This window comes from Trichosurus vulpecula, chromosome 5 (genome assembly GCF_011100635.1).
Source record: "Trichosurus vulpecula isolate mTriVul1 chromosome 5, mTriVul1.pri, whole genome shotgun sequence".
Classification (NCBI taxonomy): domain Eukaryota; kingdom Metazoa; phylum Chordata; class Mammalia; order Diprotodontia; family Phalangeridae; genus Trichosurus; species Trichosurus vulpecula.
This window is the reverse complement of record NC_050577.1, coordinates 113,519,545-113,546,378: the sequence shown is the minus strand read 5'-3', so window position 1 is coordinate 113,546,378 and position 26,834 is coordinate 113,519,545. Positions and strand designations below refer to the sequence as shown.

General features: G+C 40.0%; 1 protein-coding gene across 1 annotated transcript in view; it reads right to left on the bottom strand.

The window, feature by feature from the left end:
* Nucleotides 1-26,036, bottom strand: part of SLC35B4 (solute carrier family 35 member B4) — a 35,227-nt gene extending 9,191 nt beyond the window's left edge. The window contains exons 1-8 of the mRNA XM_036761443.1: nt 25,726-26,036; nt 13,464-13,577; nt 10,078-10,180; nt 7,772-7,821; nt 5,618-5,699; nt 5,053-5,113; nt 1,737-1,846; nt 149-224 (exon numbers count right to left, since the gene is read on the bottom strand). Coding sequence (XP_036617338.1) covers nt 149-224; nt 1,737-1,846; nt 5,053-5,113; nt 5,618-5,699; nt 7,772-7,821; nt 10,078-10,180; nt 13,464-13,577; nt 25,726-25,802 — 673 coding nt within the window. The 5' untranslated portion in view covers nt 25,803-26,036. The remainder of the gene's footprint in view (nt 1-148; nt 225-1,736; nt 1,847-5,052; nt 5,114-5,617; nt 5,700-7,771; nt 7,822-10,077; nt 10,181-13,463; nt 13,578-25,725) is intronic.
* Nucleotides 26,037-26,834: the final 798 nt, after the last annotated feature.

Below are 26,834 nucleotides of genomic sequence, written 5' to 3'. Positions count from 1 at the left end.
CTAAAATACCCACCAATATTAACAAGACACTAGCAGGGACACACATTTGCTTACGCCATTAAAAAATGAGTTGGTAGAACCCAGACCCTGCCTCAGAAAATGCCAGTTACCTCTTTATTGTATTAAAATATTTCAATTTCAAACTCACCAGATTTATTAAAAAGAAGTACATGATCATAGATATCAGAAGCCAGGAAGATGAAACCTGGGAGTGGCAGGGCATGCTACGGGAAGAAACAGAAATAGAAGAGAATTAAAATGCAATACAGTAAGACAACAATCACCAAAATGTTTCTATGAATTCCTACAATATTTGGTAAGCTGTTGTTTATGCAAGTAATTAATAAGTTTATTGTGTTCCTAATGTCTACATGACACTCCTAGACACTTTACATCATCGAAATGACGAGGTCTTTGGTCATAAAACAAGACAGACATCACAGACAAGAAAGACACCATTAAAACGGAGGAAAGGAGTTGGCACGCTTAGGGACTGGACCTGTGATATTACTGCCCCAGGGAACTCTGGGGTGAGGAAAGTCCCTCTAGCAATAGAGGGTGGCACCTTACAGCCCTAGAAAGTCGCCTAGAACACCGAAAGGTTAAGTGAGGTCCCAGTCACATAGCCAGTATGTGTCAGAAGCAGGACTTGAACTCAGGTCTTCTTGGCTTTGAGGAGAGTTCTGCTGCCTCTAATGAGATCTCATTTACATACAAATATACAAACACACGTACATATATGCACACGTGTGTGTACACATGCGTACAATTACACACCTTCCCCGCAATAATTGTATTGGTTTTATTTTGCATAAATGTATGTACAAGATGGAAGATGAACTCTAGAATTATAGAGACTGAATAGAAGCAGGTTGCAGGAAGGCGGGGAAATGAGGCAAGGGATGAGACAAGGACAGACATGGGGTGGGGAAAAGAGTGAGTGGGAGGGAGATGGGCGAAGGAAAAGGAATCATAGAGGCAGAAATGAAAATCTAAACAAAGACAGGAGCTGCCCTGTTCCTCCAGCTCCCACCGCTCGGTACTCCTTGAATGCCTCTCTCCAGCCGGTCGTCTACGACTTCAAGCCAGGGAGCTAACATCAGAGCTGTCTGCTAGGTGAGGCCCTGTCCCTTGGGAAGGAGAGGAAGGGCCCCAAAACTTGGCGGTGGGAGAGGGAGAGGGAGCGCAGCAGGGGGCTCCAGCCAAACTAGGCCTCCCCAGCCCTAGATCCATCAAACCGCCCATTCCCCTACTTGCCCACCTTTCTCTGTTGTGCTAGCTGACTTCTTTACTCCTTCAAGTCTGCTCTTAACATTCGCATGATTTCACCTGCATTGAAAAGCCGGCTTTGGAGGAAAAGGCTGCGCCACAGATTACACGGTTGGGGCTCTTAGCAGCACGCCTTGGTCCCACTTAGCGCAGTGCCTGGTAAGTGCTTAATAAATGTTCATTGACCGGCTGACTGACTGTGGTCAGCGGGTATTTTAACAAACACCGGCATGATGCCCAGGCAGTCGAAGCAGAACTTCCTTACCTGGTGACCCAGATTTTACGTTGTTCGTAACAGATTCCATTCTGTGAGGTCCTCCTATGCTATATTAACTTGACAAACGGATCTGATCCATCAACTATGTGGAAAGGAAGTTCTAATTTCATTTGAGGTGAAAATGTGTCCCCTCGTGATGGGCACTACTCAGTCACTTAAGTCTCTCCCAATAAATCCGGCAGTTGCTTACATTATAAAACAAAGCCTCCTTGGAATGTTTCCCAAATTGCTTATACAGTGTCTCTTGGAAGATGCCCATCCTTGCTGACATCAGAAGGGCAAAGGTCAGGGCAGCAATCCCTGGAAAACAAACAGAGTGCTAACAACTCAGAGCTTTTGGTTTTTCTTCTTTTAGTTTTTAGAATCATGAGAAGGAGAAATTCAACCTTATCCTAATAAAAGAATAAATGACAGACCCTTAAAAACTATCTATACAATAAAGAATCTATAATTTCTTAGTTGAAATACATCACATTCCAAATACGAGAACAGTCTAAAGCAGAGGATGCGGAGTCAGGCGTGCCTTAAGTCAACTCCCACCCGTAACATTTCCTCAGTCACCTCGCAAAGTCACTGCAGTTGTCTGTGTCCCATTCTGCCCTCCAGCTGTGACTTGAAACAAGGAAACACATTTACTTCCTAAGGGCACTGTAAAGAGCAACTAGTCTAAGATGTAGAAGTTCATTTGAAAGAGGAAAGTACCGCCTCGATGATGCATTTTCTGATTAATTTAAAATTCTGTCCTGTAAGTAAATGGATTTAGAGGTAAGAATATCTTTTTTTTTAAAGGTGAATTTTCACATCACAATGCAGGTAGAGTTATTTTCTTCCAGTCCCAGCTTTACGCCTCACCTTTAGTCTGGCCAGTCCCAACATAATCCTGTTTCCTCTGGTATCACCTCAAAACCTGTAGCTGAATTTTAGTCCCTTCCTCATAAGATGAGGAACTAGAGGACAAAGGTGATGTCCTAAAGAATCCTCCACTGGTGCCCAAATTGCCATGGAAGTTCATAATGCCATTAGAATCTATAACTACATAATTCCATTGGCCCAGAATCAGAGTATTCTTGATTATTTCATCTGTGAGATTATTTAGAACGTTATTAAAATATTTTTCTTCTCTGCGGTGGTTGGCTTTATGTGCTAACAATAACTACATAACTGTCCTTGGCCTACTTCTGGTAGGAAGTACCTGCTCCTGAGAAAAGGAAATTGAACATTTCTAAAACTCTACTGCTTCAGCTCCAAACATACCTAATTACATTGCTTTTTTATGTTAAGATAGCCTCCTCTTTTAAAAATGTTTTATTAGAAATGAGACCAATACAATCAAATTTGCTTAGGACTATTTGTTATATGCCGTGCAGATGCCATCATGCTACTTTTCCAAATAATCCAAGTCCCGTTTAGGATTCTTGTCCTTTCATCCCCATTCACTTTTTCCTCACATGACTATAGTGTGTGTGCCATTCTTTTTTTTTTGGAAGGGAGAAGGCAAGGCAACAGGGGTTAAGTGACTTGCCCAAAGTCACACAGCTAGTAAGTGTGTCAAGTGTCTGAGGCCAGATTTGAACTCCAGGGCTGAAGCTCTACTCACGGCGCCACCTACCTGCCCCAAGTATATGCCATTCTTTTGGCTTTGCTTTTTTGTTTCTGCTTTGCATTATTTCATAAAAACCTTTCCCAATTCCTTTGTATTCCTCATACTCTATCATATTAATGGTACCACCATTTAACCTTGACCCTGTTGTTGGACATTTAGGTTACTCCCAGCCACAATCTGAAATTGCACAAAATGCTGATACAGTCTCCTCTTTAGACCAAAAAAAGATGGGTGGGGGAGATGTCGGATTTCTCCTACAGGCTTTGACTCCTTAAGAGTATGGCCCACATATTCACTCAATCTTTTTCAATGGATAGTGACCAATTAGACTGTACAGCTTCATCTTGTAAAATTGCCACTAGAAAAGCATGTTAAAATTATAATTAGGATAAACTGAATAAACCTGTTGCAGAGCTTTATCTGATGCAAAATCACTCTTTGAGCTGAAGATTTATTCTTACTTGAGAAATGCTGAGTGTGCTTAATTGCTAAATGTGGAAACTGGGAAATGATAGATAATAACCATAATGCTCAGCACTAACACTGCATCTTTCATCTGAACAACACAGGAGCCTGCCTGTAAACATTACCTCACTTATCTTTCTAAGAACTCGGTCCCACTCTTACAGCCAGAGAAGGCAAGGCACAATAGTTTTACTCTCTGCACTCAGCTAAACAGAAGGGGGAAATGGGATTCAAGAAATGTTATGGACTAATTGGCTGAATAACCGTTTAACTGCTCTGTACATTGGCATGGAGTACAACTGTCCACTGCTCTACATTCTCCTTCTGGATGTTCACAAAGCTTCTCTCTTCTAATCCATTCTAGAATTTCTGTAAGAACGGCCTACAGAGCACTCATTCTCCTGCCCTCCTCCTCTTCTCTCCTCTCCTCCTCTTCCACTCCTGAAGTGAATGAAGTCTGTATTCCTTCCAGTAGGTGTCACTTCCAAAGACAGGGCTTCCCAAGCTCAGGAGACTTACCAGGGAAAATACTAGCCTTGATTCATGTAGATTTAGAGGAGGAATTTAGGAATTTAGAGGAATAAATAGGAAGCAGAATATATACTAATTACTCCCATCATCTTGGCATATTCTTTGAATTCTTATCAGACAGAATCAACAGTAAAGTTTCTCCTGAGTTTCACTACAGAAGTGGAAAAGAATTAAATGCGTTCCTATCACTGACCCCAAGAGAATGCCAAAGTACCCAATGGGGCTGTCAATCCATGGAAAGAATAAATGTGATTTAAGACTAAAGTATCTCCATTTCATGAAAAGATCACACATCACAGACTTGATACTGAAAAACGTCACTGAAAAGTAGAATTCTTCCCATCTCCTCCTCTGATCCAACTCCGGCACCATACTAGTAACCAAGAGCAACTTGAACAAAGCTATGTGAATCATGTTGGTACTTGCTCACTTGGGTGACTGAGATGGTGAGGAACCTATAGCTATCTCATACATAAAAGGACCAGTTCAAATAACTAAGGATTGCTTAGCTTGAAGAAAAGAAAACTTGGGAGGAGGGTGAATCTGGAGAGCACGGAAGAAGGCTTAAATTCCTTATTTTGCTTGGCCTAAGAGAAAAGAATGAGAGTTCTATGAACTCTGTGAGTGTTTGTAAAGCACTTTGTAAAGTACTTAGCACAGTGTATCCCACGTGGTGAGCCCTATATAAATGTGGGCTGCTGCTGCAGCTTCTATAGTGAAACTTTTCCTTCTATTAGATTTTCTTTCTTGTTTCTTAGATGTTAATGATCAGAACTCTTTCCTGGAATAATTTCTTTAGCAAAAGCCATTTGTCTAGAGACGTATCCTCAAAGAGAAAACAGCAGCAACCAGAACTGCGGAGGCAAAATTCGTTTTATTACAATTTACTACAATTAGCAGTACTAACCTAGAAGCCACCATGCAAATGCCTGGAATCCTTCATTCTCACTCAAGCTGGACTGGGATGCCTGGGACAGAAAAAAAAAAAAAAGGGAGGGGGGGGGCAATACAGGGATTAAAAACAAAACAAAACTATATACCAGGCAACTATTTTCAGATGTAAAAGAAATATTTCTAAGTTAAACTCTGCCAGTTCACTTATCTTACAATGGGTGGTGAGTTCTTCTGTTAAACAAACACTTGGAAGAATTTTATTACTACATCCCTGGTAGCTCTGCCCCAATCCATAATATTTAGAATAAGTATTGGGAAGATGCTTTGGTCCAGGCCTAGATTTCAGCAGGGGACAGAACTCCCAGTACGGAAACTTTCATCCACTAATGAATATTGGCAACTCACCTATACTTAGAAGTCTCAGTTGCCCAGGACACAGAAAGATTAAGGGACTTGCTCGTGGTCATAGAGGTCATATGTATTAGAAGAGGCAGTACTTGAACTCAGGGTTCTTGACCACAAGACTGAACATCTGTACATTACACCAAGGGGAAAAAACCTGGTGAACAGATACTTACCACTTGTTTTGCAGACATAAAAGTACAGATAAAAATCCCCATAGACACCAGAGCAATGGAGGTATATTTGGATACACTGTATCTGCACAAAGAACAAAAGTGCTTTAAGGTTTCACATATTAATTTCCAATAAGTATCTCTAGTCTGACACTGTAAAAGGCACAATTCACAGAGGTAACAAAAGGAGGGAATCAATTGCCAGTGCATTCCACATAAACAGGAATGAACGCAGGATGTGTTCAGGCCTACTGCAGCGAGGTATCCTGACTAGCAGCTTACTCTAAATAAGTCTACTATGCTCTAAACTCTCCCAAAGCATCTAAGCAAACCTTAATCTGGATCTACTGCTCCTTCTGTTTCTAGGAAGCATGGTATTGATGTCAGCAAGAAACACATTAGGTGTGAGGGGAAAAAAGAATATCAGACGCCATGTGGCCAATTTCAATACTCAGAAAGTCATCTGCTCCTTCATCCCAAGATAAGTGGAGAAGAGATAAACAAACAAAGCCATCTCTGAGCAAGCTCCCTTTAAGATCCTGGCCTATCAGGCTAAAAACTGTACTATTAGACTTAGCAATGAAGATGGTAGAGATAGTTAACAATGACTGAAATAATACTAAGTTCCTAAGGTGCTAACTGAGGTAGCGGGAAGGAGCATAAGAAAATGAAGTGGGGAAGAGAAAAAAATCCATGCTAGAGAGGACATAATCTTGAAAGCAGTGAGAGATCATTTTATAAGATATTTCAGAAAGTAGAAGACGCCAAGAGTTTTTTTTTTAAACGGAGTGAGAGATTGAGAGATAGCAATAACTTCTGACCCACATGCCAACTTTCTCATCTATAAAAGTTACAAGAATGATCTATCCATGTAGCAATACTTCTGATAAAATTGTGATAAGGCAAGAGGCAGGATTTTACAAATAATTTTCTCATATCATATCTTTACAGTCACACAATTCATTAAAAGGCTCAGAGAATATAAGATCCTAAAATGTTTAATATTTACAGACTCCAAAAAAAGCACCTGAATCCGTAGAGCAAAATGCAGACTGAAAGACTCTTCTCTTACAAAGAATCTCATTTTTGATAAATTCAGTTAGAGAGAACCCTGTTCAAATGGCCCTCCAAATACTAATGTCAAGACAGACAAAAACCAGGGACAAAACACTTAGTGGACAGACCAAGAACCTAGCCCAGTATGATAACTCTTAACTCCATAAGTTGCCCATGAAGTGGGCTGGTTCTTATACGCAAAATAAGCGTGAACATTATATCAATATCTAAACTGCAACAAGTCAGGAAGAATGAAATCTACCAGAATGTTGCTTATCTGGTGACTAACTAGGTCTTAGTAAAAATGACCCGGAGGGCTAGACCTGTGGGAAAGGTTACCCTTTCTATGACATAAACACTTATCACCTAAAAAGTGAAGGGTCTTCCCATCTGAATCCACAAATTACTAAGGAAAGATTTCCAGTAAAGTAGGTAGACATTTGAAGACAAGTCAACACAATCAGAAGGATAATACTGGAGAAGATGCTATCTTGAAACACATTATTAAATAAGTATCTCTATAATACTTTGCAATCTGCCATCAAGACCTCGGAAGGACCGTAACTTAGAAAGACCAAGGTCACGCCCTGCATCCAGGAGCATCACCCGTCGCCTTGACTTTTGTCTTGCCGCTGGACTCCAATGACACTGCACAGCTCTGCCTCACTTATATTCAATTCACAGGCAAGTCAAGACATCGCCCTCACGCTGTCATTGGTCCTCTCCAAGAACAAAGGATGAACAAGTACAATCTGCCTTTCCTCGGAATTTCATTTTAACCTACATAATTTCTCTTAGTTCGTTATGAATATTAACTATCTAGACCAGTAAGAACAGTTGGTCAGAACAGGATGTACAATCGATCAAGGCTCAAGGTCGATGACTGTAAAGACCAGTTACTTCGATACAGAGAAAGAACCTGTGTGATGGCCAACTACCCGACAAATGTGGGATCTTGATCACAAGGGGAGCTCAGGAAGAAGGTGTAGATGGCTCAGAGAAACATTCAATACAATTACTGGAAAAGTAATTCAAGATGGGTATCTTGTTAATTCTGTTCAGTGATAGCACCTGTAGATGTGGAAGGGATGTGCTACTTACCTTTTCTTCAAAATGATAATGCCTAGAATCATACTGGCAATTAGAGAACCCTACAAAAAGAGAACAGTAACAAAGTCAGCACGCTGGAGACAGAGAGCAACAAAACTCAGCTACAAGTGTAAAGAAAATGGGCCAGAAAGACAAATGCTAGGATGAATGGTTAATGAGGATAAACTACTTGAACGTGGCAAAAATAGCTTCAGTCATAAAATAAACAACCATTGGAAATATCAAAACCGCTGAAGGTCGTGGTGCTACTACTAAAGGTGCTGGTGAAAAGTACAAGTAATAATCATTTTTAAAACAGGATAGGGAGAATATAAACAAATGAAATTCAAAGGCCTCCTCTGAACAAAGAGTTCACCTTTCTGTTCTATCAAACTTTTAATAAAAGCTAGCAGTACATGCAGAATCTAACAGCATTCAAGTACCAATGAAAGAAAGGTAAACAAGTCTTTATATCAAATTTCTCTGATAAAAGTTTGATAGCTGAGACCTATAAACAACAGATGATATATACATACATATACACATATATATATAATATATATATGATCGAGTCATTCTCCAGTAGATAAATGGTCAAAGAATATGAACAAATAGTTTTCAAAAGAACTACAAACTATTAACAGTCATGAAAGAATGCTACAAGTCACTAGTAATTAAAAGAAATGCAAATGAAAGCACCCCCAAGGTTTTACTTCACATTTTGCAAACTGGCAGAGATGATAAAAGATGGGAATAGTCAATGTTGGGGGAGGAGGGCTGCAGGAAGATAACCTCATTAGGACCACATTGGAGATAAGAATCTGCACAGTCATTCTGGAAAACAATTTGGAGTTATGCAAATAAAATAACTAACACTGTCCATACTCTTTAATCCAGAGATTCTACTACTAGGTTTATGCCTCATGGAGGCCACTGATAAGAAAGTCCCCATATACACCAAAATTTTTATAGCAGTACTTTCTGCGATAAAAAAGAAACAAAGTAGATGCCAACGAACAAAGGAATAGCTAAACAAATTGTGATACGTGAATATTACTGTATTATAAGAAAAGACAACTGAATACAAAGAAGCATGGAAAAAGCCATATGAACTGATATGAGAAAAGTAAACAGAGCCAAGAAAACAATATACACAATGACTACAACAAAGTAAAAGGAAAGAACAACACATGTACATACACACAAAAAAATGCAAAGTGACTACTGCAAGATTACAAAGAATGAGCATGGCTCCAAAGAAGAGTTATGAGAAGACATACCCACCTCACTCCTTTGCAGAGGTGGGGGTCATGAATGTGGTGCATTACATATATTTTCAGATCTCTGCAATGTATTTGTTAGATTTTTTTTCTCCTTTTTCCTTTGAAAAACATTATTTGTTTATATGAAATAGCTCTATGGGAGGGAAAGGGGGGATGATACTGGGAAAAATAATAGTGCTACAAAAAAATTAATAAAAAAATATACTTTAAAAAGAAAAAAGGTACAAAAGTGTCTCTTCTCTTGGAAACTATAAGCAATCAAAAAGTATTCACTGGAGTGTCTACTATATGCCTAGCATTTGAAATGTTATATGCATTACAAAAATAGGAACAGACAACTGGAAGGTACCTTTGAAAATAGCACATTCTACCTCAAAAAAATTCTAGGCAATACAAAAGTCTGCCTACGCTTTCCTGTCTAACTAATTGCGTATCCTCTGGCAGTCCTCACTAACCACATCAAAATTTTTTATAGCTCTTCTCTGAACCCTTTGTTCTTGTTGGTATACATTCCACATAGAGACATTCCAGATACATGAGGGAGAAAAGAAAGATGGGACTGCTATAGAAATAATGCTACTCTTGTAATAAAATTTGCTTTTAATTACCTCAAACCACAGAAAAAAAAAACCTTCTGAACTTAATAAAAGAAAAAGAAGTAAATTAGGACTGGAATAACATTAAGTTTTCATATGAAATCAAACAATCATAAGATGTAAATCAATTTTTCTATTCTCCTAGAGACAATTTATTTTACTTGATTAAACACTTAAATGTTTAACTCAAAAAAACACTGAGAGAAAAGAAATAAAGGCAAAGGAAAAAACTTCTATATTTCTTTCCTTCTGTCTTGCTACAAGAGTAACCAACCACTTGCCCCATATGGTAAAGACCAACTTCTATATCCATCAGGCCCATTTTCACAAACAGAGATCCACTTATCACAAGATGAACTCTCTACTTTTGCTATATTGTGTCTATGAAGCGAAGTATTTAACAAGAGTAAACGCATTCAGTGATGCAGGCAGCACTTACTGATCTAAATATCATATGCAGGGGCATGGCAATGTTGAGATTTAGAGCATAATTATTCACCACGCTGACGGTGAAGAACATGGTCACCATGATGGCATAATACCTGCAACAGAAGTATGAAAGCACATCACATAGAATCTACCATTTTTAAAACACCCATCTTAGAAGATAATATTTATATTTCTGGGAAAATTAGAAGTAATGTATTTATTTTGCACATGTGTATAAAAGTCATTGCTATTATCATCATCTACTACCATCTTTTTGGTTCTGCCAACAGAACTCATCATCATCATCTCCCTCTCTCCCTATCTCTCCCCCTTCCAAATTTCCTGATTATTGTCAAGGGCGCCACCATTCCTCACTCAGGCTCACAATCTAGACATCATCCTCGACGCCACACTCTCACTCAGTGCCATGTAGCCAAACTGTTGCCAAGTCTTGTCATTTTTGTATATGGTTCCTTTCTCCCTACTCATATAGTCATCACCCTGGTGTATAGTAGGCACTTAATAAATATTTGTTCCCTTTTCATCTTTTGTTGACTATCTTTTACCAATTTTAACTCCTTTATCATGTGATTACAGAGTTAGAGTGCTAATAGCAGCAAGTACAATAATGCAAAGGGTGACATTCATCAACATTTTCAAACACTTCTTTCTTCATACCAGTCAAGCCAAAATCTCCCATTGCTAGTGGTGACCTGGCAACCACGAATTTAAAGCTCCAACTTTATATTGAGAATAATTATATTTTACATGTATACTTTAGACTTCTCAGAATGCTCTCATATAAATCTGCAAACAAAGAAGGTGCATTCTAATGACATACTTCTTAGTTAGAAATTTCAGAAACAGGTGGAAAAAGCACTGGGAATAGAAACACATCCTAGAATACCAGATACACAGGATTATGGTAAATACAAGCACTGAATGCTAAAAAACAGCAAATGAGTCAGAAAATATAACATTTTTAAGAGTGCTGTAAAGATGCTTTCTGCATGACCCTATGAGACAGGTAGTATAAATAGGATTGTTCCATTTTACAAATGAGAAAACTAAGGCTCATGGAGGGTAAGTGACTGTTCAGTGGTTCCCCAGCTTTCAGGGAAGGTACTTGGATTCAAACCAGTTTTCTGATACCAAATCCCAGATCCTTCCATTTTACTCTGTTAGTACTCTCCTTAGCGAGCTGGCAGGACTCGATAAAATGCGGCCATTTCTGAGATGGCAATGCCATTCTACCTCAGGGTCACAAATTTGCAGTGGAAAGGGAAAGAAAAAAAGGAATTACAGAACCTAGCCTCCCTCCCCCCAATTAAAAGAAAGAAAGATGACTGTAGTATTAGTAGAATAAGTTCAAAAAGGATTCTTCATGAAAATTTCTACGAAATATCAATCAAACTCTAAACTTTCAAATTTGGATGCAACAGTATTAAAAGCATTTCTTCCTCACCTCCCCCCGCCCCACACACACACAATCCAGTGACGTCTTCCTATGTAGAAGACTCAGAATTAAATGCATTCTCTTCTATTTTAGTCTGTCAGTGAGAACAGTGAGCTTTCAGGTAAACTGTTGAATACTTAAATGACTCTTTTCCTTTGGGCTACTTTAGTGAAGTTTTGTACTTTAAAATATTAAAAATTTGGACTAGTGGCTCTAGTCACTGCTCTGGAATTAAAATAAGTTTCAACTTAATTTTGCTATCCATTTTTTCAAAACAAAAACCAAATAAATCTTTTTCTTCTTTTTTGATAGAGAAGTAAAAAACCAAATAACCCAGTCTACCAAACTTCACCTGAGCAGAGGTAGACTAGAATGTTTGGCTAATCCTATACTAATTATTCACAACATACTTTATATGTACATACATCTCTTGCTATCTTCATCACAACTTCTTTAAGTTGGTGCTATATGTTGGGGGTGGTGGGGCAGAAAGCCCACTAATTAACAGTATATCCCAAGATACTGTTCTAGGTCCTCTTCTCTTTAATCTATATACTGTCTCACTTGGTGATCTCCTTAGTCTCCATGGATTCAATTACTAGACTCTCTTCTGAGCTCCAGTCTGATATTACCAACTCCCTACTAGACATTTTGAGCTAAATGACCCAAAGAAATATCAAACTCAACATGTCTAAAAGTGAACTATCTTTCCCTCCAAACCTTCCTCTCTTTTTAATTTGCTTATTATTGCTGAGGATATCACCACCCTTCTAGTCACCCAGGTTCAAAATCTTGGTGTTATTCTCACCTCCTTCCTCTTACAACCTCATATCCCATCAATTGCCAAATCTTGTAGTTTTTACTTCCCCAACAGTTCTCACCTGTGTCACCTGCTATCCACTCACACAACCACTGCCCTCATTCAGGACTCATTACATTTCACATGGACGACTGCAGCAGCCTTCTAATTGGCCCCTGTGCCCCAACTTTCCTGCCACTGTAATCCCAAAGTGATTTTCCCACAGTGTAGGTAGGACTATGTCACTAATCAAATACTAGGTACTCTCTGTAACGTCTAGGATAAAATATAAAGTCCTTGGTTTAGCATTTAATTGCTCTTTACAACCTGGACCCTTTCTGATCTTCTTATAAATTATTCTCCTCTATGACCTGGTTATAATGGTCTACTTCCTGTTCTTTGAACACATCAGTAACTTTGCATTGGCTAAATCCTTCATGTCTAAAAAACTGTGCCTCCTCACTTAAGGCCCTCGGAAGTCTGGCTTTCCATTAAGATAGATAAAATGACACCTGATGCAGAAAGGCTCTACTGTCTCCCCTCCTCCCCAACTTCCCGAGTCTTCCCCACTAAGGTCATTTTCCATCTCTGTGTTATCTTGTATGTATCTATTTAACATGTTTTCTCCCCCATTAGAATGTAAGTTTCTTGGAGGGACAGTAATGTAGTCACTGTGCTTAGCTCAGGGCCAGGCATTGCTAAATGCTGGCAGGTATTGGAGAAATGCCAGCTGAATGAATGGCTGATTGGTACAGCAGGAAGAGGGCTGGTCCTGAAGAGAGACTTGAACAGAACAGGTTCAAAGCCTCTTTGGACACTTACTAGGGGAAATACATTTGTTTCCTCCTAGTTTCAGTTTCTTCATATACAAAATACAGATAATAATATTTGTACTACCTACAAGGTTGCTGTGATGCTCAAACAACATAATGTATCTGACGGTTTTTCAAACCTTAAAGTGCTGTGAAAACATTAGACATTATTAAGTATTTTGTATAGTTTCAAAACTCAGAAAATGGATAATTTCACAGATGTCTTTGCCACAGATCTTAAGGAGGTCTCAGACTTTTCTACATTTAGGTACCAGAGATACCCTCACATGATTTATAAAAGCTAAGTAAGGAAATTTTAACTTCCATACCTTATTGGAATAGCAGGCCTCTTCCTTCCCAAGTTAGCTTCAAAGATAAAGCCTTCCACAGCTATAAATAAAAACTGTGCAAATGTCACGATGTTCCCACATCCTGGATGCCTCCTGAACAGTGGGTAGGAGTGAGAGGGGGGAAAAATAAGTGAAATGAGAACAAGGTCATTTACATGACACATGATAGCTTGACGACTCCAGAATACAGAGAATAAATTTCTATAATGTACCATCTCCTTTATCTGTGTTTTCACATGACAGTCATCCATAACTCAGAGAAAAGTGCCTCTATACAGACTCTTTCCTAACAAAATCCATCCAATTGGTGAGTTGGGCATCAATCTGGTGCAATATATTCCTTGAATTGATAATATAAGTTCAGCCTAATAAAACTAGCTACATGTAGGCACTGGGATCGTCACATAACCAGGTGGTTTTCATTCAGTACCCCCACTTAAATGGGAAGACAAAAGATAAGGAATAAAATCTGATGAGATCTCTACACTCTTTTTATGCCTAGCCTAACCCAGAATTTCTGAGATTATTATAGAAAATAGAAATTTTCCCAGAGATACAGGGGCAAAGTGGGTGATCTTCTACAGGAAGTGCTAGGAAGGATTCCCCACATTGAAAAATCCCCTACACTATTCCTTAAAGGGGGGCCTCAAGAATTCCTATTGCCTATGTTGCTTAGGCCCCAGATACCCTTTACTCCACTAAAGTTTGGTTGGCCACCAGGAGTTTACAAAGATGACAAGGGAGCAGTGTCTGTGACTTCTTCAGGCTACAAGGTATTTTGTTTTATTCTTTAAAATTGTTTTATTCATTTTAAACTTAGCTGCAAGGTATTTTAAACATTTCTGTTCTTCCTCACCCCTTCAACATTCTATATATCCATGATGAACATCCCAACTCAAATCTCCCATGGCTCCTTCTACCCTCGTTCTTTTAGTTGCGAATCTTATCTTATATTTTACAGGAAAAAAAAAGCCATTCACCCTTAACTCCCTCCTCTCCTATCTCACTCATATGCCTTCTTCCACTCTTTGTTCCTTCACCCCTGTCTCACATGATGAGGTGGACTTACTCCATACTAAGGCTAACCCCTCTACTCCAAGTCATCCTATTCCCTGCCATCTCCTTCATCAGATAGACCCCTCTGTCATCCCCACTCTTTCCCTCTCTATTGGCTCCTCCCCTGCTGCCTACAAACAAGTCCATGTCTCTCCATTCTGAAAAAATCCTCCTTGATCCCTCTTCCATTCCTGCTGTTGTCCTACTTCTCTTCTGCCTCTTGTAGCTAAACTAAAAAATGCCATCTACATTAGGTATCTCTACTTTCTCTGTTCTCACTCTTCTCAGCCATTTACAATCTGGCTTCTAACCTTATCATTCCACTGAAACTGCTCTCTCCAATGTTACACCAGTGATCTCTTAGTTGCCAAATTCTTTTCTCAATCATCATTCCCGTGATCTTTCCGCAGCTCCTGACACTGCTGATCCCTCTCTCCTCAATACTCTCTTTTTTTTTGGGACACCACTCTCTCCTAGTTTTCCTCCTACCTATCTGACCATTCCTTTGCTGAATCCTCCTCCAGATCACACCCTCTAACCCCAGTTTACCTTGGGGTTCTCTATATTACTTCACTTGGTAACCTCATCAGCTTCCATGGATTTAATTACCATCTCTATGCTGATGGTTCTCAAATCTACCTTTCTTGTCCCAATCTCTGTGCTGAGCTCACATCACCAAATGCCTTTCAGACATATGAAACGGATGTCCAGTAGATATCTTAAACTCAGTATGTCCAAAACAGAACTCATTATCTTTTCCCAAAAGCCTGCCCTCCCTACCTTCCCTATTGCTATAGAGGGCAACACTATCCTCTGAGTTCCTCAGGCTCACAACCTAAGAGCTATACTGGATTACGGATTTCTGTCTCTCACGCACCACTACACCTCCACACCCCCCAATATCCAAGCTGTTGTCAAGGTCTATTTCACTTTTGTAACATCTCTCAAATATCTTCCTTTTTCCTCTGACTGCCACCACTCTAGTACAGGCCCTCATCACCTCACACCTTAATTACTACAATAGCCTGCTGGTGCGGCTGCTGCCTCAAGTTTTTCCTCACTCCAATCCAGTCACTGAAGTGATTTTCCTAAAGTTCAGGTCCAACCATATCACCCCACCCTACTCAGCAATCTCCACTGGCTTCCTATTGTATCCAGGATCAAATACAAAATGCTCTGTTTGACATTCAATGCCCTTCATAACCTAGTCCCTGCCTACTTTTCCAGTCTTCTTACACCTTACTGCCCAACACATACTCTTTGATTCAGTGACACTGGCCTCCTGGCTGTTACGCCAACAAGACAGTTCTGGGCATTTTCTCTGGCGGTTCCCCATACCTATAATGCTTTCCCTCCTCTGCTCTGACTACTGACCTCCCTGGCTTCCTTTAAGTCCCTCCTCCCCCCAAAATCCTATCTTCTACTAGAAGCTTTCCCCAACCCCTCTTAATCCTAGTACCTTCCCTCTGTTAATTATTTCCTATTTATCCTACATATTAGCTTACTTCATACACACACACACACATATCTGTTTGCATGTCTCTCCATTAGACTGTAGTCTCCTTGAGGGCAGGGGCTGTCTTATGCCGCTTTTTGTAGTAGACACTTAATGTTTAGTAATTGATCAGAATGGAGAGCAAACTATTAATTTAACCTAAATGAATAGCCTATGAATCAGAATTTTGTAGTTTCCTATACTGGCACATCTACTTTTCTATGATAAATCTCTTCATGGACATATCCATTAGAGAACTGGACAAGCTGAGATGTGATTCTAAAGAAGCTTCAATTACTGCTGCAGTTATCAGGATGCTATTTATCAGGTAGCAATCCACTTCAAGTTCTTCTACATAAGAACTGTGTTAGAATTACTGTAAAAACACAGTTTGCGTAAAGGTGTTTAACTGAGGATTAGCTTCTTTTTCCTTTTCAATCCCCATGGCCCAGAACCCCAGCTCTGGGTTACGTGGAACAAGGTGAAACATGGGGATTCTTACAAAGCACTCTTTTTTATGCTCCCACCCAGGATTCCCTGGAGAGCCTCAGACTTTGCTCATTTTACTCCCAGGAACACTGGACTACAGCTTGTGCCTTGGTTTCTACATAAAAGGCAAAACATTCTGTGCAAGCACTCGGAATAACTCTGTGTGTGTGTATATGGGTTAGTTTTTGTTTGACCTCACAGAACATACAACACAAAGGCCCTGCACTCTATCCCACAAATATTCAAGACAACTATCCTTTCTTCCAGAGAATCCTACCTTCTTGCAATCTTAGCATTACCCTGTGGTTGAGGGTTCCCTAAAAGGGAAATGTACTTGGGGTTACCTGTGTGGCAATCCTTCATCCTCTAGCTGGCCCCACCTCCCCCCATTGGCCTATACTTCGTACTTACAGTACTCCACACTTAGGCTCCTGCGGAAGTCTTGGGGTAGCTAAGGAGTCAACTCCTTTATATAAGACCAGCACAATCCAAGTAACTCATAATAGTAGTGGAGGGGAAGGTCCAGATTGTTCTTCCACATAGTAGATTTTCCCTAAGTACACCTACTTGGTCCCAGAACTCCTAAATTTGACCTTGGAACTTGAGGATTCTCTAGAACTCTCCTCTCTCAAGAAGGTTGGGTCCATGAATTTTGGCCGTGCTACCACTGCCCCTAGCTGCTGCCATCTCTTAGGTGGTACATTTCACTCCTCTCCACAAATTTCATTCCCACCCCACTACTGCCTATATCCATAGCTTTCCCCTCTAAGGCTAAGAGGCTCCTTGTGGAGCACTGCATGGATAATCAAACCCAAGTGAATCAAATTCACTCCTTCTGTAGAATTCTCAGTTCTGGTCTTTCTCTATGTTCCATTCTGATTTGTGTAACTGTTTTCTATTTTTTTTTAGGCTATCCTAAGGATTTGGCTCAAATCTACAATGGACAATACTTACTTATTCCCAAATAACATGATTCAATCATTCTTAGTGGTGCTCCCTGTACACGAATACATCCCTTGTTGATGTCACACTCATCAAAAAAGTATAATGAAAATCCCAAAGTTGGTATCCACGGAGATATCCAAATCTTCCAAAGTGAGACATCTTCAAAATCAGAATAAAGGCCTTATCCTTTAACTTTGTCAGGTTGGCCTGATCACACCTTTTACATTGCTCTGTCTCACATTCACTGTTTTTTATTATATCCATCAACATAGTATTTTTTTAATATCATCTTGCCCAACCCTCTGTATCATTATATAAATGACGAAAGCAGAGTGAGACAGATCTCATATAGGTTATCAACTCATGAAAAGAACACAGCCATAAAAGCAGGCAACTGGTGGGTGCAGCAATCGTGATAAGAAGCTCAAGCAATGAACAGGAAGAGCCTGTTCTATCATCATCTCCCCAAAAGAATGGAAAAACAGACCACTGCCCCCAGCAAGCAGCCCGCTGCCGCCATTCTGAAAGGCGCACTGAAGAGCCTCGTCACCCCGGAAACCACTCAATCATTGCTCAGATTTTGCTATCTAACCTAGACATGATTCTACAGGTGCACTAGGATATAATATATGCAGTGAGAGGAAATGGCAGTTTTATAAGTAAAATTATATATTGTAAAATGTAATGAAAATGTGAGATTTGTATAATTCATATGCTCAAGTTAAAAGATGGCTGGGCCATGAAGGGGAAGAGACTTTTCAAAAGATTTTAATTATGTTATTTTATTAAGGGGAATACAAAACACACACAACCAATGAAAGGTGGAAAAAACTAATGAAGAATTTTAGTCAGTCAATATGAACATTTCAAAAAAGAAATGTGGTGATCATTGTATCAGTAATGAAGGTGGGACTTTTTGCTGTTCTTCTCTTTAATGATTTAATGATTCAGGCCTTTGTTTGAATGGGGCAGGTAAAATGGGATCTTTTTGTCTTGGAGTGTTTCTCCAGACTAAGACAAAGTAAAGGCAGGACTTTTGGTGGTCTTCTCCTTTGGAATGCTGAGGTAGTTAAGTACCTTTGCTGAGTCTTGCCTTTCAAATGCAATGGCCAGCAAAATGGGATTTTTCACTGTTCTTTGAGTGGTTCTCAGCACTGAGGTAATCAAGTGCCCCAGGGCCCTGAGACAAGTATGTAAGATCCAAGGTTGGCATTTGACTTCTGGGGCTCACTCATGGAAGGAGTGTTGAGACTCTGGGCAAGCCGTTGTTACTGCCCCCGGCTTTGCTAATCCAGACCCATTGGTTCTTCTCTGGTAACTGAATTGTGATTGGGTCTGTTTATATTGTCTCTGTAATTTGTTTGTATTTGCTCTGAAGTTCAGGGTGCTGGCTTTTCCCCCTGAACTAAGTGAATGATATTTGTATGTTGGATTAAAGTGAGATAGCTAACCCCTTAAAGTTGCTTTCCTTAGAAAAGCAGATCAAAGAACCTGTGCTGGCAGTTTTTGTTGCTGGTCTTGTTGGGTCTTACACCCCACAACAGCTGCTAGCCAAATTATTACCACAATCATTCAAGAATCTGAAAGATGAGTTAGGATGCTTGCAGCTTGGAAAGAGATATACTTTGCTTTAAGCAAATATTATAAATGAAGACCAGGATTGAAAAATAATGTTTATGCAAAAGATAAATTAAGGATGATTCTTGGCTTGATAAATGAATATTTTATTTTATAAAATAATTTCCCTAAGATTATTTTATATAAAGTTTCCTGAGTACATTTAATACATGATTCTGCTTACAAAAATTCTCTTTATGGGGTTTACATAGAAAGCATTGCAGTTCCAGTTGGGGGTTGAACTAGATGACTTCTGAGGTCCCTTTTAACTTAAAGATACCACAATCCTAACACACTTTATCCTAAAAATAAGACATACTTGTACTTGGCATTGTTAATTTCTTTTAAAATATTTTTTAAAAATAATTTTTAGATCTTTTGCTTTTATATAACCTACATCTCACTATGATCCTCTCCCAGAGAGCAATCCTTTATAATAAAAAGAGAAAAAAGTTACACAAAAGAATGTATCAAAAAAGTCTGATATTATGTAGCATTCTATACCAATGGTCCCCCACCTCTGCAAAAAAGGTGCTGAAGTATCTTCTCACATCTCTTCTTTGGGGCCAAATTTGGACATTAAAATTTCACGGCATTGCTTCTTTTGTCATTGTTGTAGTCACCGTATATATTGTTTTCCTGGTTCTATTTACTTCATTTTTCATCAGTTCACATAAGTCTTTCGGTACTTTTCTGTAGTCATTATGTGTTACAGCACAGTAATATTCCATTACATTCATGTGCCACAATGTATTTAACCATTCCCCAATCAACAGGCATCTATTTTGTTTTCAGTTTTTACTTTTTTGTACTAACAAAAAAGGGCTGCTATAAATACTCTGGTGAATATGGGCCCTTTCTTTGTGTCACTGACCTCCTTGGGGTATATGTCAATAATAGAATCTCTGAGTAAAAGGGGAGAGACATTTTAGTCACTTTCTTTGCATAAGAACTTTGAATTCCAAAGGGCATAAGGTGATTTACTGATATTTAAGCCTTCTGAGTGGCATCCCCACTCCCTTTCCCTTACATTCCAATATTTTTCTAGATTTTGTACCTCCGTAAGTACTGACAAAAATATTAATTTTTAAAATTCATTTTAAAAATTCCCAAACAAATCTACGTTGATTAATTTTGCCAGAAAGGAAAAACTGGAAGCTCAAATACTTGAGAAAATGAGGATTTGGTTAGAACTCAAATTGTTATAATAGAGTAGTTCTGAGATGAAGATTTCAGAAAGATTCAGAAAGATGAAGATTGAGAAAAAATCCTTATCTGATTCACCTTCAATGTCTTTGGTTCAAAGCTACCCAGGAGGGTGAATTTAAATCCCTAAGTACCACCATTTCCAATTCCTGGTTAGCAGTGAAACAGAAACATAATCTAGTTGCTGCTCAGAGGTATCAAAAATTTTAGGGCTAGAGGCAACTGTAGAAAACCCTTTACCCAGGGTTCTTAACCATTTTTGTGTGTGTCAGATTCCTATAACAATCTGATGAAGGCTATGGATCTTTTTTTAGAATAATGTTTTTAAATGCATAAAATACATGGGATTACCAAGGAAACCAATCATACTGATATAAAGATGTGATTTTTCTTCCTGTCCAAATTCACAGAATACCTGAAATCTATCTATTGCCTCTTTAGAGGCCCATGGAACCAAGGTCAAAAACCTCTGATCTAGTCCAAGTCTAATTACTTTTCTATCATCACTTCCTACAACAGCTGTCAAGCCTTCACCAGTAGAATGGCAACTCTCTGGCTATCTATACCCAACATGTTCTTCAAAGCCCAGCTTCAAATGTCACCTCCTCTGTGATCCACACACCTCTCTCCTACAGGGCCTTCTGCACTTATCTGCACTGTGCGACTATCATATAATCAATGAAGTCTTGTTTTCTGATTGACTTGTCTCCTAATTAGATTGTGAGCACCTTGTAGGAGTTATGTTTTATACCTCCTACATGCAAGATACATGTTTATAACTTCTTTTATTGCTTGCCCCTAGTCTCCCAACATTAGCGTATCAAGTGCTTAGGCACATGGTGGGTATTCCAACAAGTGGCGAGTTATATGACCCAAAGGTGTCTCTTTAATATAAAGTGAAAGGTTTTACTCATGTTTTATATAAGGGAAATAAACCAAAGAAACAAATAAAGAAAAAAAAGAGGAAAAATTGAGGATGAAGAATTTTAGTCACTGTCAATGATTCTATGAACATTTCTTTTTTAAATGTTCATAGGAATCCTTTATGTTTACTATACAATAGTGAGAATCTGGTTCTTGGACAAAGATATAGTAATTTGAGGCTGGTATCAACACAACTAAACTGAGCACCTACTCTACATACAACACCGTGCTAGACATCATGGGGTACAAAAAGAGTACGTGGCTAAGTGCCTAACCTTGAAGAGCTTATAATCTGGTTGGGAAGAATAAATGTTTACAAATGCTCAGAATGGTCTATCCACCACCAGTTTGTTCTGAAGATACCAGAACTAAGTTTGTCAAAGCCTGTATGTATTAGTTTTTTGTTGTTGTTTTTTTAGGGACCTGAAGGGATTTGGACCCAACTTGTGATTTCATGGTATACAGTACTATTAGTGAGGAAACTCCTTCTAAGAATGCAAGTTGTTTTTGCTTTACTATTTAAAGAGTCTTAATGCCCTCTCCCCTTCTGTGACTCACATTGGGTCAGAAGCACACAGGTTTTGGGGACTCTGAAGCAGGCTCTACCCACCACATCATGCTGCCTCTCAAACCTTAGAGGGATAACAACAGAAAAAAGAAAAGCCTCTAAAAAAAGCCTTTAAAAGGAAAAAAAAAGTCTCTTATTTTAAAAAATGACCAAAATAATGAAAGAATAAACTAAACAACCCATTGAGGTGAAGAGCATGACAACCCTCATGCTGGGGGACATGAGATAAGGTGTGGATAGTACTGAAGAAGGTGATCATAGATGCTGAGTCTTCTGTGGGAAGGCAGGTATCTGTAAGTTTGAGAAGATGGAAAGAGTGTGAGAAGGGACCAATGAAAGAAAAACACAGCTATATGAGGATTCAGGAGGAGAAGTGTACTGAGATGGATGGGGATACAGGCATGGAGTAATGTGGAAGTAGGAGTTTGGCTTGCATAGACTACAGCTCTTAATCAAACAGAGGTGGTGGGAGTTTGCTAGTCAAGGCAAGTACCAACTGACTGGAGCTCCCGTTCTTCTTAAGAGTCCTGGCAGGATAGAAGATGATGTCACTCTGCTAGGTTGGATGAGATACTGAAATGTATCACATACACTCTATTTATTGCTAGTTATATTGAATTAGAGCCATACTCTAATGTGTCACTCCTGTTGGAGCATGGAGAAGATCCTGGGTTATACATGAAAGCTCTGGCATATCTCGACAAGCTAGAAATTCTTCATGTAGAGACCTTATAATTGCATACTTATTGTGAGGATTAGCCCAGCTAAGTCTAGGGAGGCCTATTAACAAGTTAGCAGGTGACAAATTTTTTAAGCTTCTGTAACTCATGAAAAGCATCAATTAAATTGTAGAGTATTAAAGGACAGGCAATCATTTTCTCCAAGATTTTATAGCTCTAAGCAAATCTCTGCTATTTCAGTTTTTCTCAAGAATAGAGAGAAGCCATAGAAGTGTAAGCCTTTAGATGTTCTTCAACAGCACTGGAGTTTCAAGGGACTTGAGAGATTAATATCCTTATTTCACAAATGAGAAAAGTCCCAAAGAGGTCAAATACCTATCCTAGCTAGAATGAGATCCTAAGTTTCCTGGCATCCAGTCTAAGACTCTTACCACAACAAATGGTTCCCACTTATAGAAACTCAATATTATTTTTAAAAAAATCCAGAATTACAAAGAGATAAAATTTTGAGTATGCTAATTTACTTTATAAAAGATACCAACATAAGAGAAAACACAGTGTAGTGGATAGAAAGCCTCTCTGGGCAAATCAATCTCTCAGAGCAATGAGGAAACTTTCCAGAACCTTAAATTGCAGCTCAGATGCAATGGGTATGGACACTAAGTGTTCAACAAACAGCCTAAAACACAGCCAGAACCAGATTAAAATGTAAATATTTAATAAAATATATAGTTGACTGGTTTTGTCCTTCATTCTCAAAGAGGATCAAAATGACATCACTATGTTGGAGTCAAGATACAGTGTGTTTGTAGCTGACCTGATCAATAAATACGAGCTCAGAAAGGCTCTATCAAAAGTCAGGAACTGACCACATAAAGCATTTGGAGTGGAGATAGCTCGAAAGAACCTGGGCAAATTTAGAGACGTTACAATTCTGCTTTGCTCACAGAGAACAGCACCTTCTTTAAAGCAGGCTTGCCATGCTAGGCATCCATTGCCAAAAAAAAAAAACAGGAATAAAATAAAACACAGATAATGTCAATCTTCGGTTTTCTAAGTCAATATTCTGCCTGCCACAATCCTAATGTAACATCCAGTGACCTCCTTTCTATTTGAGTTTGACACCTCTGTCCTACATCCAATGAAACTGGAGATCTGGACAAAAATAAAAAGGAGCCGCCTTAGTACACATAAATTCACTTGATTTATAAAATTAAATTCATATACAACCTTTCAAGAACCTATCAAATGCACCCATAATATGCTCTTAAGATTCTAGAGCTGATCATATAGTCTAACATTACACAGTCCTTGCTAGGATTTAATCCTAACTAATAGCATACTCAGGATTGATTCTCCACACACCTACATATTGTCCCTCCCATGGCTGATGAGACTATACTCGCCTTTTTGCTAATTTATATTTTGATCTCCCTTTCAGGCATACAGAGATTAAGGAGCCCAATATTTTTCTTTCCAAGGCCCTTTTCCCCCGTCCTTGGATTATGAATAACTAATAATATACTCCCAACACTTTGCTCATAACTAGCTTGTAGGGCATCAGAACAAAGCAAAAACTCCACTGATTCTACTTGGGGTAGACTACTTATTTCAGTATGACCCTATTAAAGCAGTAAGACAGTCAAAGGAATTTCTAGGATGAACCAGGAAAGGCACTAAAATCTTTGAACAATTTATGCTCAAGAGGTGGCTGCCCAGGGCCATGGACTACTGGGAAACAAGCTGACCATCATTCTGAAAATCTGTCCACAGGCTTCACTGCCAAAAGGGTCTACCATACACACAAAGCCTAAATATTCCTGGACTAGATCATCCTTAAAGTCCAAACACAAGAGACCAAAGACTGGAATTGGAATCAAAGATAAAGAATTAGACCTGTGACTTCTTTGACATCGAAGCTTCCTGGGTAAGGAAATTCCCTCTAAATTAGAGAGTTGCCTAGGGAGCACTGAAGTCAAGCGATTTGCCCAGTGTCCCAGAGTCAAAGTAGGACTTGAACCCAGATCTTTCTGGTTACCAAGCAGACTCTTAGCCACTCCCTCATATTTTCCTCTCCCTATCAAACAAACTATTCAGATCTCTGGTCCAACACCCCCACCTTCCCATATTTCCATTCTTATAGTGACTGACCTCCACACACTATATGACCCAACTACACTGGCCTGGTTGCTATTCCTCCAACAGAGCATTCCAATCTCCCACCTCCATGTCTTTGCATCAGCTGTCCCTCATAACTGGAATATTCTCCCTAACCTCCACCTTCTGGCTTCCTTTAAGATTCACCTCAAATTCTACCTTCTATAGGTATGAGATTACTTTTTATTTACTCTGTGTATAGTGTATAGACATAGTTACTTGCATACTGCCCCTTCCATTAAAACATACACTCTTTCAGGTATGATTCCTGTTTTGCCTTTCTTTGAATACCAAGTGATTAGCACAATGCCAGATACTGGGACATAGAAAGTTCTTAATAAATGCTTATTGACTTGACTCATTATCTACCACCTACTTAAAGTCTCAGTTTTCACATCGGGTAAAATGAAGCCTAGATGACCTCTGAGGTCCCTTCCAGCTCTAAAAAGATGAGTCTATAGTCTTGAGGGTTTCTCCTCATCTGTGAAATGAACTTAGTCAAGCTAGGCAGTGTAATGCATAATGTGCTGCTCTTGGAGTGAGGAAAAGCTGGGTTCAAAGCGACCTTTGGCTTCAGCGGCCCTGGGCAGGTCACTTAATTTCTCTCAGCCTGTTTCCTCATTTGTGTAATTATAACAAGACCTACCTCACCAAGGAATAGTGAGACCCAACCAATGCTAAAAGGCTTTGCGAACCTTAGAGCCCTGGAGAAATGCTTAGGGGGGTGGTGGTGATGGTGACGATAGGCTCCAGGGGATGCTGTGCGGGAGGCTAAAGAACAGGACACAGTGGAAAGCCTCCTACACCATCTGCCTCCTTACTCTCAGAGGCTAAAACCAATAGTCCCTCTCCCTCCCTGGCTTTCCCCCCTCCTCCTTCTTTCCTTCCTCCTTCCTCCCTCTCTTCCCCACTCCCCGCCTCCCCTCTCCCCCGCCTTCCTCCCGGGGCCCCCTCCTCCCCCTCCTCCCCCTCTCCCCGTCCTCCGCCCCCTACGAGCCCGGCGCCAACCCAGACTAACGGCCAGCGTGGGGCACGCGCCTCCGCCTCCTCCTCCTCCTTGGGGTGCCCGGGCCGCGCCTATCAGCCTCGGGGGAGGTTGCTTACCTGGCCAGGAGCTCCAGGAAGATCACGTTACTGCAACAGCCGGCGAACACCAGGCCAACAGCGCAGGCCTGGTGCATGGTGGCTCCGGGGTGGAACTGGGGGTGGCCGGAGCGGGTTGCCTAAGCCGCTGTCCCTGGGCGCCGGGCTGCTCTGTCCACTTCAGCCAAGAACATCGCCTCCGAGGAGCTCCGGGGGCTCCCGAGGCAGCGCCGGCTTCCCACTCCTCCCGAGCAGCTGTAGTTTCCCGGCTACCCCGTGCCCATTCAGAAGAGGGAGCTCGCCGGTAGGGGTGGAACTACAGCTCCCAGAATGCCGAGCGCCCTCACGTGGAACTAGCCCTGGAGAGGCTGCCTGGGCCCGTGATCCTCTGCGAGAGCTGCGCTTGCTGGGATTTGAAGTCCCATTGCTGTCACTCCTGGGGCTTTGCAGGCGGAAGACTGCCCAGGGCTCCCTGATTGGACTCTCTGTTGATTGCCAAGAGAAGTCACCCGCTATACCCTGTGCACTTAAAGGAGCTATTTTGAAACCGAGAAGCTCATCCCCACAACTATTTATTAAGCGCCTACTGTGTGCTTGTGTCCCTACAACCCTGCTCTAAGCTTAGAGTCAAACTAGCAGGTTTTTTCCCAGGAATTTAATAATAGTTCCCATTCATTCTTGCTTAAAAACAGTCCTGTGAGGTGATGGGTAAATGAAAATACCATTCCTCATCTTACTTAAGCAAACTAAAATTTGGAAAAGAATGTTTCTCTCCAAAGATCACACAACTAATAAGTGTCAAGGCTAGGATTAAAACTCAGTTTTTACGACTCCAAATGGGGCTCACTTTCCAATACACAATGAAGAGAGGGTTGCTGTTATGGATCTTATTAGAGAAGAATTGTATGTTATGTTTCCTTCAAGCCATGTAGAAACCTATATAAGTTTTTGAGAACAGACAGGACAACTTTTAAGTCTATACTGCAAATGAAAATTTAGCGGTGAGATGAAACAATATTTGCTGCGTGGTTTTAGTAATTTCTATAGAAAAATTTAGCTGAATTGTGTGCTAAATGCTTTGAGACATCTATTATCCTCAACTGTAAAATGAGAAGGTTGGATAAGATATC